Here is a 16,942-nt window from a genome sequence, read left to right as displayed (position 1 = left end):
TACATGTAATAGTTGGTTTACAGTACTCTGATGCCCAATATGACAGAGGCAGCTGTTGAAATAGTTGGATACTCTGACATTAAATATTTCCTTTTGTTTCTTGCCTATTTTTATAAGGATGTCAGGTGACCAGATTGTATATTGTAAATTGTATATCGTAGATGGAAAAGGAAGACAAGTCTAAAGGGAAAAAATCGGTACCTGTGTCCAGTAAAGTTCCTGAACCAAGCAAGTAAGTAAGAAAAAATGGGACATGTAAAGTGTTCAAGTGTAATTATTTTTGTGTAAATAGGACATACGTTTTCTGGGCAGTATCATATTTTAGACTGAAATTTGAATCAGGAAATGTCAGTGGATGTATAGAAGCTCTTTCAGCTGTGATTTAAGATGTTCCAAACTTTTTATCCATGCATATATTTACAAAGTTATACAGTAATTCATGTATGTGCAGTGTTTTGACACAACGTATTATTTTTATGTGGTTTTTCAGGGCAGCCGTAGAAACGTTCAGGTCTTTTCTGGTAAGAACAAAGAGTACCGATGTAATTGAGGTTCTGACTGAAGAGGAATGTTGGGAAAAGTTTGAGGAGGAGGAGAATTATCCTGAGGCCTTCACAATACTCACAAGGTACTATCACTTATCAGAGTCTCAATGGGTAGAGGGTTTGCAGTGACCTTGATTTCTAAGTAAAAGGTCAAGGTTGAAGCAGATCTTTGTATAAAATACTCTTGTCTTTTGTATAAATTTTCTGCCCTTGGATCATTTTGGCTCATACTTCACAGTGAGTTTGAACCAAGTTAGTAGGTCAAAGGTCAAGGTAAGAATAGGTCTCTTAATAAAACCTTTGTCCAAAGCATATTTTATTCCCATTACATTTACTTAAAGCATTTAAATTATCATCTCTATCAGGGTTTTAAACTAACTTGCAATCCTTGATAGCCATGTGGGCTACTGAACCTTGCAATTCTGGGGCCCACATCAAAATTCATTTGCCCACAGATTTTCACACCTTCTATTGAATATAAAAACAACAACCCCATTTTTCGTTTTTTTTTTTTTTATCATGTGCTTCGTGTTTCTTTTCTATCCATTGTAACATTATGCACGACTTATCTAAAATTGAAGTGGAACTCTCCTGTTTATGAAGATTGATATGATCCCCACATGGCACGTTTTCATTCACAAATAACAACTACTTTTTGGTTTCTTGGGCTCATTGACCCGTCGATGCTTCTTTGTGCCCGACACAATCACTTACTAGATGCTTTATGTATAAGTACTTCTTACGGGTAATTATAAAGCACTTTACCGATTACGAAATTTTTCAAGAGAAAAATACAAAACATTCGGACAAAATTAAAAAACAAATATTCATTATCGTAAATTTTCTAATTGCCATGTAGGCAACTTGAATGTAATTTTAAGTCGCCCACATGGAACATTAGTCACAAATTGCGAGTGGGCGACTGTTAATTTCAAACCCTGTCTATTCTATTACACTGTAAAAGTGGAAACTGATGATATGGAAATGTTGATGAAATTGACAAATTTCTAATAATCGTCAAAGTTTCCACCTGTCCACTTTCACATTCCTGTTAAATAAAACTGTTAAATACTAACAGATCATCAAAGTTTCCACTCACCATTTTTCTTATATACCAAAATCATCAAACTTTCAACCTTTCAATTTAACCACTTTTACAGTAGTTTTTAGCTCACCTGAACCGAAGGCTAAAGTGAGCTTTTCTGATCACATTTTGTCTGTAGTCTGTCTGTCTGTCTGTCCGTCCATCTGTAAACTTTTCACATTTTCGACTTTCTTCTCAAGAACCACTAAGCCAATTTCAACCAAACTTGCCACAAAGTATCGTTGGGTGAAGGGGATTCAAGTTTGTTCAAATGAAGGGCCACGCCCTCTTTCAAGGGGAAATAATAAAGAATTAGTGAAAAATTAATGGCATCTTTTAAAAATCTTCTCAAGAACCACAAAGCCAGGGAAGATGAAACTCATGTGGAAGCATCCTCAGGTAGTGTAGATTCAAGTTTGTTCAAATCATGATCCCCGGGGGTAGGGCGGGGCCACAGTGGAGGATCAAAGTTTTACATAGAAATATATAGGAAAATCCTTTAAAAATCTTCTTCTCAAGAACAGCAAAGCCACGATGAGTCATATTTATATAGAAGCATCCTCCGGTAGTGTAAATTCAAGTTTGTCCAAATCATAACCCCCGGGGGTAGGGCGGGGCCACAATGGAGGATCAAAGCTTTACATAGGAATATATAGGAAAAATCTTTAAAATCTTTTTCTCAATAACAGCAAAGCCCTAATTGGTCATATTTATATGAAAACATCCTCAGGTAGTGTAGATTCAAATTTATTCAAATCCTGACCCCCCGGGGGTAGGGTGGGACCACAATGGAGGATCAAAGTTTTACATAGAAATATATAGGAAAAACCTTTAAAAATCTTCTTCTCAAGAACAGCAAAGCCCTAATTGGACATATTTATATGGAAGCATCCTCAGGTAGTGTAGATTCAAGTTTGTTCAAATCCTGACTCCCCGGGGGTAGGGCGGGGCCACAATGGAGGATCAAAGTTTTACATAGAAATATATAGGAAAAATCTTTAAAAATCTTCTTCTCAATAACAGCAAAGCCCAAATTGGTCATATTTATATGGAAGCATCCTCAGGTAGTGTAGGTTCAAGTTTGTCCAAATCATGACAAACGGGAGTAGGGCGGGGCCACAATGGAGGATCAAAGTTTTACATAGAAATGTATAGGAAAAATCTTTAAAAATCTTTTTCTCAGGAACAGCAAAGCCCTGATTGATCATATTTATGTGGAAGTATCCTCAGGTAGTGTAGATTCAAGTTTGTTCAAATCATGACCCCCTGGGGTAGGGTGGGGCCACAATGGAGGATCAAAGTCTGAAATAGAAATATATAGGAAGATATCTTCTGATGAAGAACTGCAAAGCCATGATTAGTCATTTTGATATGGAAGCATCCTCAGGTAATGTAGATTCAAGTTTGTTAAAATGATGACCCAAGGGGATAGGGATGAGCCATAATGGGGGATCGAAAATTTTACATATTAGGAATATATAGGAAAATATCTTCTTCTCAAGAACTGAAAATCATGTTTAGTCATTTTGATATGGAAGCATCCTCAGGTAGTGTAAATTCAATTTTGTTCAAATGATGACCCCCGAGGGTAGGGTGGGGCCCAATAGGGGGATCGAGAGTTTTACATAAGAACATATAGAAAAATATTTCTTCTCAAGAACAGAAAAACTATGTTTAGTCATATTGATATGGAAGCATCCTCAGGTAGTGTAGATTTAAGTTTGTTCAAATGATGACCCCTGGGATAGGGAGGAGCCACAATGGGGGATCAAATTTTTACAAAGGAATATATGGGAAAATTTTTTTAAAATCTTCTCAAGTACAACAAGCCATTTGTTATATTGACATGGAAGCATCATCAGGTAGTTTAAAATTCAAGACCCCCCCCCCCCCCCCCCCTGGAATCTTTTCAATACTGAACTGATTTGTGCTTTTACCTTGCCAATGTGCTCAGGTGAGCAATGTGGCCCATGGGCCTCTTGTTTTTGATAGTCACTTAAAAAAAAAAAAATGAAAGTTCAAACCTTTCATGTTTATTACCTTAATTTTTTTCCTAAATGTACATGTACTTCACAACTTCAAGAGTATTATCAATATAATGTGTGAGTAGAAGTACAGTTTCCTTGGAGACTTGTGGTTTTTACAGGGCACTAGTGAGCAGTAGTGTGGCGGCCCCGCATGTGTCTCAGATTGTGGCGTCACTGACCTCCGCCCTGTCTAGTCTGTACGACCCACAGAGGGTCGTAGTAGCAGCATTTTTTGCCGAGGTAAGCTAACTTTGTATTATTATCATATCACAAACATTGAGTTTGTTAACTGAATCTCATTAGAACATTCTCTGAGGAGGTAAATATTTCTCTCCTTGGAGAACAATGTGGAGTTCTGATATATTTACCAATGTGACCTTTCTGATCATGATTTAGCTACTTTCTTAACTTTTTCTGATTCAGTGTCAATAATGACTTAGGGAAAATTTTCCTTGCCACCTGGCAGATCTTAGACAAAATATGTGTTAATATATCACACAGAAATTTTATGGAATTTAAAAGAAAATATTGTAGACATAAAATTTTATGGAATTTAAAAGAAAATGTTTTAAACATATCACATATTTCACCCTATTCCTTTCAAAAGATGTGTCTTCCTTGTATGAGGACAAATGTTCTTCTGAAAATATTGAATTTGATGCATGGCTTTTTTGAGGTTTCTGTCAGATAATCTTAAGGCCACGCAGACAAATGATGATGAGAACCTGACCTTTTATGAACTTTGAATATTGGAAATTTAATTAATTCTTTGGTCTCCTACTGAAACTTGAAAAGAGGCTATGAACCTCTATCATACTTTGTTATAATTTTCTGCTTTTGTTCTTTTAAAGCATCATAATTTTCAAATTTTTATATGAGTTTCTTCAGTGTCTAAAAGCTACAGATGATTTTTTTTATGGGGGAGGGTGTTAATTAAATAATAAATAATTATTTGGTTTCTTATTAAAACCTGAGATCATTAAAATGAAAAAAGAAAAAAATGGTTTGACATCCTTAATGACAGTATAAATGAGGCTATATGAAACATTGTTCTCAAAAAAAGATTACAATGTCAGGTTACCTGAAATAAGGTTATGTTTCTTTTCATTTCCAGCTAATTAACCAAAAGTGTTTGGATAATGCAGACCTAGTTGAGCTGGTGATGAATAGTTTGTTGGGAAGATTAGTGGACTCCTCACACAAAGTCCGCATGCTCTGTATCCGGGGCCTCGGAAACATTGCTAGTGTCAGCTCAGAACTGGTAAGAAATCATAGCTAGTGTCAGCTCAGAACTGGTAAGAAAACACAGCTAGTGTCAGCTCAGAACTGGTAAGAAATCATAGCTAGTGTCAGCTCAGAACTGGTAAGAAAACATAGCTAGTGTCAGCTCAGTGCTGGTAGGAAAACATAGCTAGTGTCAGTTCAGAACTGGTAAGAAATCATAGCTAGTGTCAGCTCAGAACTGGTAAGAAAACGTAGCTAGTGTCAGCTCAGAACTGGTAAGCTAGTGTCAGCTCAGTGCTGGTAAGAAAACATAGCTAGTGTCAGCTCAGAACTGTTAAGAAATCAAAGCTATACTGTCAGCTTATAAAAAATCTTCGGCTAAAAAAATTTCAAAACAAAATTTGCTGTACTTTTTACAAGCATTCTCATGAACGCAATGAGCCAGTTAAGCACCTATTGTGGATATTTTGTGAACATTCATAATGTCATGTATTCCATTATGTAGGGGTTCTTACTATTACATTTTCGATATTTGATTATTCATTTAAATGCACAGATGACTTTTTTTGCCCTTTTATTCTCTACTACAAACTAATGACATTTTATAAAGTTATACCCCTGGCAAACAAAGTTTGGAGGATATATAGGATTCACCTTAACAGTCTGTCTGTCTAGTTCTCCATCTGTCCATCTTGTCCAGACTATAACTTTTTAATAGAAAATCATTATATGCTTATACCTGGTACACAGATGACCTATGTATAACTTTTTTAGGTCATTTCAGTAAGTTTAAGGTCAATAGCAGAAAAAGTATAAAATTAATGACAGTGTCTGATCTACAACTTCCTAGGAGAAACATTGTAAGTTTATTCATGTCATTGTTCCAAATCGATATCACCAGCCAGAGTAATGTCATCTGATCAAATTATTTCAGTCCTTTGTTTCTTTTTTCTGTTTTTGAGTAAACTGTTAAATTACTCTTATTTCAGCAAGTATTATTTTTTCTGTAAAACACCTGTTTTGCCCCCTGCATTTCTCAAAAAATATCAATTTTAGCAACGCATTAGAATTATTATCTGGTGTAGTTTATAAGAATTCAATATCTTTTAACCAGGTAAAAAAATACTCTACAACAGTGTTGTCTGCCATGATGGCAGGAATGGATGACAAGGAAGATCCTGATGATGACATCACCACAGAAGCCATGAGTGGGTTGTCAAGGATACTGTGTGAAATTGAGGAAAGCCATATCCGGGCTATTCTTATCAATGTCTCTCTTAAAATCCGCCCATGTTTTGAAAAGGTTTGTATTTAAGTAGGTTATAGTCCTACATTACTGTCATGTTCTAGAATTAGTTTCTATTTTCATCTATAAAGACTGCGACACTGGATTTACCATCCTTTCTGACAGAGCTATTTATAGTCTGTGACAATCTCCTCTTTGTGTTCTGTAGGAAAAGCCAGCTGTGAGAGCTCAAGCTATTATTTTATTTGGAAATCTTTCCCGCTTTGGAGATGGCCCCTCAAAAGCTCCATTCCTAGAACAAATCCATAGCAACTTAGTCAGTCTTCTTCTTCATTTAAATGATCCAGAGACAGAAGTAAAGAAGGTCAGTTGATCAGTAAAATCAAGCGCTAGGAGTGATACGTACCTTAGATACTGTATACAGTGCATTCATTCATTTTCTCCCTTTTTTCAGGCTTGTAAATTCTCACTGAGGTTATTAGGCCCTCTAATGGGGTCAGAGACCATTAACGGAAAATTCCAGCGCCATCTACTGGAGGATGCTAACCTCATCTATGGAGAATTCCTAAATGACCTTGCTAAACTCATGGTACATTTCTTATCACTAGAAAAATTTCTGTATTGACTTGCTACACATTTCTGTCCATATTTCTATATTATTGTGTTGTATCCTGTTTTCAGCCATATTGTATTTTTGAACTAAATTTTCAAAATTTGCTTTCTGTGCGATACCACATGCTAGGACTAATTTTGGGCTGATAAAAGTCATGTCACGAATAGAAATGTTGTGAAAATAACCATTGTAAATCAATGCAGAGGTTTTTTTCTGTGATTTTTGTTAGCAGATATCAGGAATTTTCACCATTTTTCCTAATGCAAGATTTCATCCCTTAAATCCAGATATTTTTGGGATCCTTACATTTTTTGTTTCCTTCTCTTCTGAATACATATGTTTCCTACCCTTTCAAATACTGTTTGTATAAAATATATATGTACCCTATATTCAGGATTTGGGTTAACTGAATATTCTTGGTACTAAGGATAGGTATTTATATAAAACAGTTTAAATGTTATGTCTTGTGATGGAAAACATAAATTTTGGTAATTTTCATTGAATTTTTGTCATATTTCAATTTGTAGCTAGATGAATTTCCAGACAAAATCAACTTTTATGTGATGGGGTGTGTCTCTTTCTTTAAAAGCCTCTGGCCAGAGATAAAGAGTAATGCTGCACTGTTCGTGGGTAAGACTATGAGAATTAATAAGTAATCTGATATGATAATGGTTGTTCTACAGTCCCTGAGATGAGCTACTGCTCTCATATGTATGCCATGGGTTTTTTTTTCACTCACAAGAGTTTATTTTGAATTTTTTTGTTTTCCTTAAAAAGAGGTTTTTGTTTAATGATTAATTTTTTAGTACATTGATATACAATACTTTGATAATTATTTTATTGCGTATTTTGATGGAGGAGTTGTATGTGGTAAAAATAATCATGGAAACAAAGAAAACTCTATGCATTTTTACCTTCAGTATTTATTGACTGTCGATTTACTCATTCAGTTGAAACCTTTTTCAGGTGATACATGTGACACGTTGTTACTATTTATAGGTTATCTACTGGGTAATTTATCCGAGTCCAAACAGAACACAATATCAAAGGAGCACGTTTGTTCAGGTACGTGTATACCCTTAACGTTCAAATATTAGTTTACGTTCAGCATATGCCTTAATCTTTCACAATGCTAGTTCAGCACCTATTCATATAAAAATAAACTTTGCATGTAGAAAATGGTCTTTGATTTGATTTTGCAGATAAGAGCTCATGAGTATTTTTGTTAATTTTTCATATTCCAGCATTAATTATGTTACTGAAGGACCAGACGCCTGCTGTCCGCTGTCGAGCCGCTGAAGCCATGAGTCTTTTGTACAACTATTAGACTGTTTTATTTCTGTTCAGTCTTAGAACATGTAGATAGAGAATCAAATTCACATTGATCATATCACAATGTCCTTAACCCTTAAACACCAAAATGCTTTATTGAACTTTTTAAGATAACCATGTGAAAAATATGATTCTTCACAGAAGAGTCAATCTTGGTGAGAAAGCTTTAAAACCATTCATTCAGCAAGGATTGTGTATAAAATGTGATGAAAGAAATCCAATACATTTAACACAAAACCAGCACTCATCATGTGGATAGATGTTTAAAGACTTAATTTACTGATGCATTTGTACTATTGTTTTATTTGAAAGAAAGCGCCAGTAGATGTTGAACATGAGAAAAGAGATGCGTACATTCCTTTTGTTTACATCAATTTTTTGGTGTGCACATTTATTAATATGATTATTATTTTTATTGGGGGAAAATGTATTGGGCTTTTTGTGCAATATATCATTGTTTTATATAATGTCTACATTTATCTTCTTGTTTTTTTTTGAATGAAACATTAACAAATGTTATCAATTCCTAGATTTTAAAATTTACATGTGTTACCAATTTTATAGTCGTTTTGTGTCAGAAAACACAGAGTATATATAGAGGAGGGGGGATATTGATAGCAATATTTCTATGGTCCTGTCTTCCTCAGCCATGCAAACAGAGTTGTGAGATATGGTGAACTAAAGTATGATTGTAATTTAAATCGAAATGATTGTGTATCAAATTAGAGATTTATTGAGTAGTAAGTTATTTGTAAATGATTCTATTCAGCTGAGGACCCTGAATATGGATAGATAAATGTTTCTAGTTTTTTCTTTATTTAAAAAAGGTACTTTATACATGTAGTATTAATTGTATACAGTATCACTGCAGGGCTCTATAATTATATTTGTTCTTTTTTATTTATATTGCTGTTAATATTGTGTATGAATAGCACAATTAAAAAAAATGTTAACATTGTGTATAAATAATACAATTAAAAAGTGAAGGGCAAGAACATTCTGTATGTTATTATGTATGCAGTACAAGTGTACAGTCCCTGAAACGTTCTACTTTCCCACTTGAACGGTGAGCGAACGCTGAACGAACGGTGAACGAACGCTGAACGAACGCAGAGCGAACGGTGAGTGAACGATGTGTGAACGCTGAACGCAACTTTGTGAACGATGTGTGAACGGTGAACGGTGAGCGAACGCAGAACGCGAACGGAGCGCAAACGCGAACGCAAAGTGAACGGTGAACGAACGGTGAACGCTAGATGAACGATATATTCGGAATGCCTCTGATCTTTTCCTTGCATTGACTATTTTATTGTATTATAATGTCAGGTGCCAAAAAAAAAGTAATAAATAAATAAGTAAACCAATAAATGAATGAATAAATAAGTAAATAAAATAAATTCTCCAAAATTGTCCTAAGAAAGACGATTCATGCACATTAAGTTTTTAATCATACGATTTTTAACGCATTAAAACATTGCAATTGTTGCCGAACGCTGAAGTATAAAAGATATTTTTTTTAGTTGGAAAATAAAAATGTTCATTCTTATTTGATAACAAATCAGAGAAAACTTCTGACTTATAGAATGAATTAAAGCGATTGTAACATCCATTCATATATCTCCGTGTCAAGGCGATTTCATGTAAAGTAATGAAAAAAATTAATTACAAAGGTCAGTGGACGTTTTGCATTTATACGCTCGTATTTTAAATTTTAATACAATAATATATTATGTGTCATTTCTATTTTTCATGATGATTTATTGAGCAGACTTCTACATGTATCTGTAGATGGCCGAGATTATACTCGAACAAGAAAATACAAAGATACATATTCATTTTATTTGTTATAAATTCAATTTTCAGAACTTGATATTTAAGTAATATGCTGTTATAATTTTTATTAAACAGACAAATGAGAGAGAGAGAGAGAGATTCCGTTTTAGCCCCCCCCCCCCTCCTTCCTTTCAGGCTTCACTAAATGTTTGTACCTATATCAAACAATAACTCTGAAATTTTTTTCTAAATATATTAGACAATGAAAGTAACTTTTTTTTTAAATCAACAAATCATATCCATCTGTTTGACAGTATTACTCGTTTTTATTTTCCTGCTTCAAGTTCACACGAAGTCCACGTGCTTGTCCTGTCAATCAAAATCATTCGACCCTGTGCAGGTGTGAAAGTTTCGTCACATCGAAGACGAAGTGCGAGTATTTCCAACAAGTTATAACATTTATTTTTATCATTTCTAGATTTGATACCAACATTTGAATAATAAATGAATAAAATATATTGGGCATTAACACTTGAATTTGAAACATACTCTCTGCCAATTTCAAATACCACCGCCGACACGTGTACATTGTGAACTACTATTGTTTTGTGACTTTTTTAGATGCATGTTTGTTTTGAGACTGAAATTTTTGTTCTAAAAAAGACCTTAACTTTTTTTAACAGGTTAATTAAAATTTTCTGGAAATACAGTACTGACTAAGTAACCGATTTAGGGGAAAAGGGGGGGGGGTTAATCATATCGAATGGCAAACATATAAAGTTACGGTGAAGAAAGAATTTTTTTCTCTATAACTATAGACTTTACATACATGTATTATAGTAGCGAAAATTCTGTAGTGCATTACATTTTAAATAAATATTTCCTTTAAATACACTATCAATTTAATTCGCTCCAAAGATAATAAATTAACAGGATATCCGCAGTACTATGTATAACTCTCAGAACTAGTTCTATCATATTTTCTGTAGTAACTGAGTTAAAAAACGCGTTAGAAATAAATATTTTCGTAATTTTGCTGCGTAATTATTTGACTTAGATAATTATATCTCCATTAACGATTTGTCGTCTTTAACAAAACAACAAAATTGCCCTTAGTTAAATTTAATATTTCAGCATCGTTCTACATAGGTACAGAATGTGCTTATAACAACATTTATTTTCCAGAGTAATTTAATAAATAACCTAATAGCTAAGTTAGAATAATAAAAATATATATCTTAGATATTTTCCCCCATGAAATAATGATTCTTCAAACACGATATGTTAGTTATTAAATTAAAAAATCTGTAACTCCTTACCTACAAAAAGATAAGTCCTTTCACTTGGGAGTTCCGAATGGCAATGAAAACTGAACGATAGGTGAACGCTGAACGCAAGGTGAACGCAAAGTGAACGGAACGAAGAGCGAACGCTGAACGCTTTGTGAACGGTGAACGCGAGCGCACGGTGAACGGTGAACGCAAAACTGTGAACGGAGAGCGAACGGTGAACGCACGGTGAACGAACGGTGAACGCACGCTGAACGAACGGTGAACGAACGGTGAGCGAACGGAAAAATGGGAAAGTAGAACGTTTCAGGGACTGTACCACTGAGTTTATAAATGTGTGTTTTCAAAGACATAAACAAAAAATTATGAGACATTTTGGTTTAACCAAGAGCAGTAACTCATATTTGAAAGTTCATCAAAGTGAAAAAGCAAATTTTAATATTAGGTTCAGCTGCAAGAGGATAATTAATCTTGATAAAAAATTGAGACTTATAGTGTCCATAATTTTTGATAATCCAGGTTTCAGTAAGCTGTTGGTGATCAAAAAACAAGATGTGAAAACTTCCAGTGTCATCTATGTGAGAAAATTCTTACTGATTGTACAACTTAGAATTAATAAACTGCATTCAGGAAGCTTGCTTGTATTGGAGTTATAAAAGGGAAAATAACTTAGAGGTACTGTGAGCACTGAGGTCACAAAATGATACCCCCGGCTCCCTTAATGACAAATGTTCTTTTTTTTGATATGAGAAACCTGAAATATCTGTCTATAAAATGTTTAGGAAGAGTTGCGGATAAGAGATGGGTACCCCCAAGCGTAACAGAGGTACAGACCTACACTCCCATCACTATACCCTCCTCCCCACCCCCCCTCCCCCCCGGTTTACAAGCGGGAGTATGAATATACAATCAGAAAATTAAAAATTGTAATACTGCCAATGTACATACACATTAAATATATAATATATGCTATGTATTTACATATACATATATGTTGTTTATCTTTTAGAAAAAGATCATAACCTATTTGAAATATCAAGACATTAATGTATCTATAGGTTTTTACTAAGCAACAGTTGCTTTGGAATATTACAGAGTACATTTTAATTCAAAGAACGATTTTTTTAAATGTTTAACGGTGTTTAGGGTGGTTTTGACATGTGATGTACTGTTTAGAGTAAGAATAAGACTCGTATGAAATTAAGTTGATAAAAGGAATAGATGATAAAAATGTAAGAAGTTGAACTGTATATCTGCCGAAAAATGAAAGATACGTTTATTAGCAACCTAGACAGCTCTAACCAGGGAACCGTTTGATTTGCATAAATACATTCAAGTAGGAATATGATTTTAAAAAGGTGTTTGGTACCATATTGGATAACTTTCAGCTTTGACATCACAGGTTTATAAGATGCTCTTCATCTTGCATCATTCTAGCCAAACATTGCTTGGGTGACATAGGACAGGTTTGAACAAATTGCCCTCCAAACTAAACTCTCTGCTGATGTAAGCATGATTTGACAAATTTATACAATAGGTTTGATTTTCTTCAAATGTTGTTCAACTTCCGGCTGTCCTGTAATAATTGCTGAGATATTACCGGTAAGGCCATTCCAAGTTTTTTCTATGTTTAGCGTCCACGTGCGCCTAGGTTGTAGACACCAAATATCAGAAAAAACAAACAAAATCAGGATTCCTGAAACTGATTATTCTGGTCAAAATCTTTGAATTCTGTCAGTTTCTCTAAATATTTGTCTACAATATGTCATGTTAGGTAAACTTAAGCATTTGATATCTGATTTTGCTTTAGAATAAATCTTTCTATGAGAAAAACAGATGAATGAAATCAATTCCTTTGATTGACCTTATTTTTATGACTATAAATTCTTTGTTTTATTTTTTGGTTGTGTGTGTGTTTTTTTTTGTTTTTTGTTTTTGTTTTTGTTTTTTTTTTGTTTTTTGTTTTGCTTATAGGTAGGTAGGTTTTTGAAAGATGGGTTGACGCTAAACAGAGAAAAAACTTGGAATGGCCTAAACGTGATTACCCTCTAGACCTTGTTTTAACGACTGTTTATTTTTTTCTATCGATAGTTATATAGCAAACTATTGGGGACACCCTTACAAAAATATACTATAGGTAACTATAGCCTATTGTTATTATGTAAACATACTTAGTGCATAGTGATGATGAGCAAGAGTGCCTCTTCCAAAATTGTGAATATCTTGGCCTCTTGGTCAGGAGATCTGGTATTCGGGTCGGGCTAAATTTAATCTCTAGCGAAAATGGATTTTCCTTTGAAAATCTTCTCTGCTCCTGGGCATCTAGGAGGCAAACGGAGTATATAAAGTTGTAATAAGCAAGAGTGTTTTTACCAGATTTTTAAATGCTGTACCCTTTGGTCAATTTATTAATTCTACTGAAAGAAGTTATTCCCCTTTGCTATTCACATGATATGATGTGACGTAAAAGGTCAATTAAATAACAGAATTATACAAGAATTTAAAAGAATTATTTAATACAAAAAGTACTTTTTATTTTTTAATGACCAGGTAGTCTTTTAAGTAATAAATAAATGAAAATGGGACAAAATACTTTATCTTTGTATATGAAATAATCTTCAAAGACTAAGAGAGGCCAATTTCAGGAGGAATGAAATATTTTAAAGACCCAATTTTTTTACCGTACGTTACCTGAGGAGGGGGAGTGGTCTTGGTAGTACTGATGTTATTTACCTGGAGAGCCCCAATACTCAAGATGTCAAAAATCCCTATACACGCTGCATTACACAGGAAGTCCGGCTTTTGATAATCAGGGTCAACATTACGCGTTTTGTGCATAATTTTGAGTGAAAATATTTAAATAAATTATGTACTGAAATATAAAATTTGTAGACTTAGCGTTTTCGTCGATATCTTTTGAAAAAATAAAAGACATATCTTTTTTAACAATCGTAAAATTAAAAAAAAAAACGCGTGAAAACTATAAAGCAATCATATCAATATTTTAATCGCCAATAAAAAGAAATTATTATAAAATATTAAGTGTGAATATTGAAATAAAAGATTCCACTTATTGTGTGGACATTTGCCACGATCGGAATATTATTTACTTTTCTGGCGAACAATGGTGTCCAAATATTCGCCATTTCCGAAGGTCCGTGTACTTATGCCCTATTTACAGGTTTGGATACAAAAAGAATCTTTCGTAATTCATGGCGTTAGATACAAGATACTTTATCTATATTAGTATAAATAGCTTTTCTTATTTAATCCATTGCATTTTGTTATAATTTTCTAGTGATCTAGAACTATTGTTTTGTTTAGTCCGCATGAGGATAGAGACAAATGGGTGAATTAAAGTACAGGCAAATAAAAAGATCTCAACTTTAAGATTTGTTACTATTTAAAGTACTAAATTAATATTTTGCTGATCCCTGATCATCCTATTTCTCTCACTTTTGGGCAACATAGCTTCATTTATCAGCTTATTTTGTTTTAATCTATGGATCGTTACATTATACTCCGGTTACCGTTAAGGCCTTTGAGCCTCTTGTTATATATAAATCATGTTATGAAATGTACATGACCTATATCCACTGTGTAGAGAAGTAAACATGTGCTAAATGATTTTCTGTATATAAAGAGTTTATTAATAAAACTTGTTACATAATCATTGATAAAATTTATTATTGAAAAGAAAATTGTTCGGTCATGGCAGTCTTCATTAAGACCAAGGCTTTGTCTGTCACATTGAAATGTCAAAAATATTTTCTGGCATAGCCATAAGATGCAAAAACAAAATTATAGTGAATAATAATAGGAATTCATTACTGATGGTATGGATGTAAAAGGAAATTCTACATCCGAAACAACTGCATCACAATCGACGTTTAAAATAAAGTGAAACGCCCATTGCTTCTATAGTTTACAGATATATATTCAATATATTGTCCGTTTCTGAATTAGAGTTGTATTATGTTTGTGTTAAGGTAAATTGACCAGAATCTTTTGGATGTTGCTAATCTAATGTAGCTGGTGGTAATTAGTTTATTTGTGTAGTTTATAAAGGATGACTACGGTGGCTGGTATAGGACATGGTATGAGAATTTTTTTTATTAATTCGTGGCCACGAAATAAAATTCGTGGGAACGAAATAAAATTCGTGGCCACGAAATAAAAATTCGTGGGAACGAAATAAATTTCGTGGCCACGAAATAAAATTCGTGGGAACGAAATAAAAATTCGTGGCCACGAAATAAATTTGTGCTACATAATGCCATTTTTAGCTTCTTCTGTTTTATGTCATTCAAGATGAACGAACTTATATATAATTATCATTTAATTGGAATGAGCCAACGGGATATATGTGTAATGAGCAATGAGATTCGATGCTGTTACGTAGAACATGTTTCACATGAGAAGTTATACTCCTAACATGCTAAGATTTTGTGTCTTTATTTCATTACAACTATGTGACAGGATTCAATAGAAAATGTGAGAAAACAGCATCTTTCATTTTGTTTTATCATTTGGTTAGGATGTCATTTTGGATGCAGTATCATTGAACTGCCTTAAACTCCAGAACAGTCAATTGAATCGGCTTGAATGTCTTGTTTTAATTTTGGGCACAGAGCAAAAGAGAGAGTTTATTATTATTATTATTATTTTACATCTAGACTATGTTCATAATGCATGTACCAATTCTCAGCTGCTTCTAATATACTAGTATATGCAAATTAAATATATGGGTATTTATAATGATGTTTATCAGTGCGGGCCAGTTACAATAATCTAACTGTGTCTGTGTGTCATGGGACAGACTCTCACTAGGTCCATAGCAAATTATCATTTTAACACTATATGTACATATAATTGTGAAATAAAAATTCGTGGCCACGAATTTTATTTCGTGGCCACGAATTTTTATTTCGTGGCCACGAATTTTATTTCGTGCCCACGAATTTTATTTCGTGGCCACGAATTTTTATTTCGTGGCCACGAATTTTATTTCGTTCCCACGAATTTTATTTCGTGGCCACGAATTTTATTTCGTGGCCACGAATTAATAAAAAAAATTTTCATACCATGTCCTGTAGCAGCCACCGTAGATGACTGCACTTAACGCCGGATTTTGGGTCGTTTTCGGTCGCTTCTTTTGCTTTTATTTCATATTATTTCATTTTTACATATTTATGAAAGAATCCTGTCAATTTCAAACCAGATTTAAATATTAAAATGATTTTAGACTTTGATACAATAAAATGATTCTATGTTTTCTGTCCTTACTTTTTCCAAATATAGTACCTGCCTTACCTGCCCTTGATTGAACATCAGGTATGCATGAGAGGTGGAGCTTACATTGTAAGAATGGGTCTAAAATTAGACTAGATAGATAATAATGACATGTATTTTAAAAATACGAGATCTCTCTTTCTCATTCCCTCTTTATTCTCTATGGCACAAGTACACTATTTTCAGAGGTTTCAAAACGAAATCAACAATATGTGCGACGTCCATGTAAGAAAAGAATTTTTTTAATCAATGCCTAACAATTTAACGTGTTCGAGCACAGTGTCCTATAGTAAGCACAAAACATGCTACTTTACAAGTCACGTGACGGCATTTAGTACTGAGGTAAGAAATCACGTGGGGAATTATAATATTCAACATGTCACAGCCCTTGGTTACAATAGAGAGAGCAATGTAAGAAGAAGCAGTTTTTTCTCGTTTAAACCATGAGCTCATGTGTGTCTATTATTCTCCGTTTGACACAACATTAGTAATGCAAATACACAGCTACTGTTAAAAG

At 33.8% G+C, this 16,942-nt stretch overlaps 1 protein-coding gene across 4 annotated transcripts in view; it reads left to right on the top strand.

Moving 5' to 3' along the window:
• The window catches only part of LOC133175489 (maestro heat-like repeat-containing protein family member 1), a 78,080-nt gene extending 68,983 nt beyond the window's left edge, over nucleotides 1-9,097 (top strand). For all 4 annotated transcript variants that reach the window (XM_061310596.1, XM_061310595.1, XM_061310594.1 and 1 more), the window contains 10 exons: nucleotides 162-232; nucleotides 491-628; nucleotides 3,776-3,896; nucleotides 4,771-4,917; nucleotides 5,995-6,183; nucleotides 6,335-6,490; nucleotides 6,581-6,715; nucleotides 7,267-7,369; nucleotides 7,739-7,804; nucleotides 7,984-9,097. In XM_061310596.1, coding sequence (XP_061166580.1) covers nucleotides 162-232; nucleotides 491-628; nucleotides 3,776-3,896; nucleotides 4,771-4,917; nucleotides 5,995-6,183; nucleotides 6,335-6,490; nucleotides 6,581-6,715; nucleotides 7,267-7,369; nucleotides 7,739-7,804; nucleotides 7,984-8,066 — 1,209 coding nt within the window. In that variant the 3' untranslated portion in view covers nucleotides 8,067-9,097. The remainder of the gene's footprint in view (nucleotides 1-161; nucleotides 233-490; nucleotides 629-3,775; nucleotides 3,897-4,770; nucleotides 4,918-5,994; nucleotides 6,184-6,334; nucleotides 6,491-6,580; nucleotides 6,716-7,266; nucleotides 7,370-7,738; nucleotides 7,805-7,983) is intronic.
• Nucleotides 9,098-16,942: the final 7,845 nt, after the last annotated feature.

This window comes from Saccostrea echinata, unplaced genomic scaffold, assembly GCF_033153115.1.
Source record: "Saccostrea echinata isolate AGI-Se365-2 ecotype Australia unplaced genomic scaffold, CSIRO_AGI_Sech_v1 ptg000062l, whole genome shotgun sequence".
Lineage (NCBI taxonomy): Eukaryota > Metazoa > Mollusca > Bivalvia > Ostreida > Ostreidae > Saccostrea > Saccostrea echinata.
The sequence above is the reverse complement of the archived record's forward strand: the minus strand, read 5'-3'. Positions and strand labels throughout refer to the sequence as shown.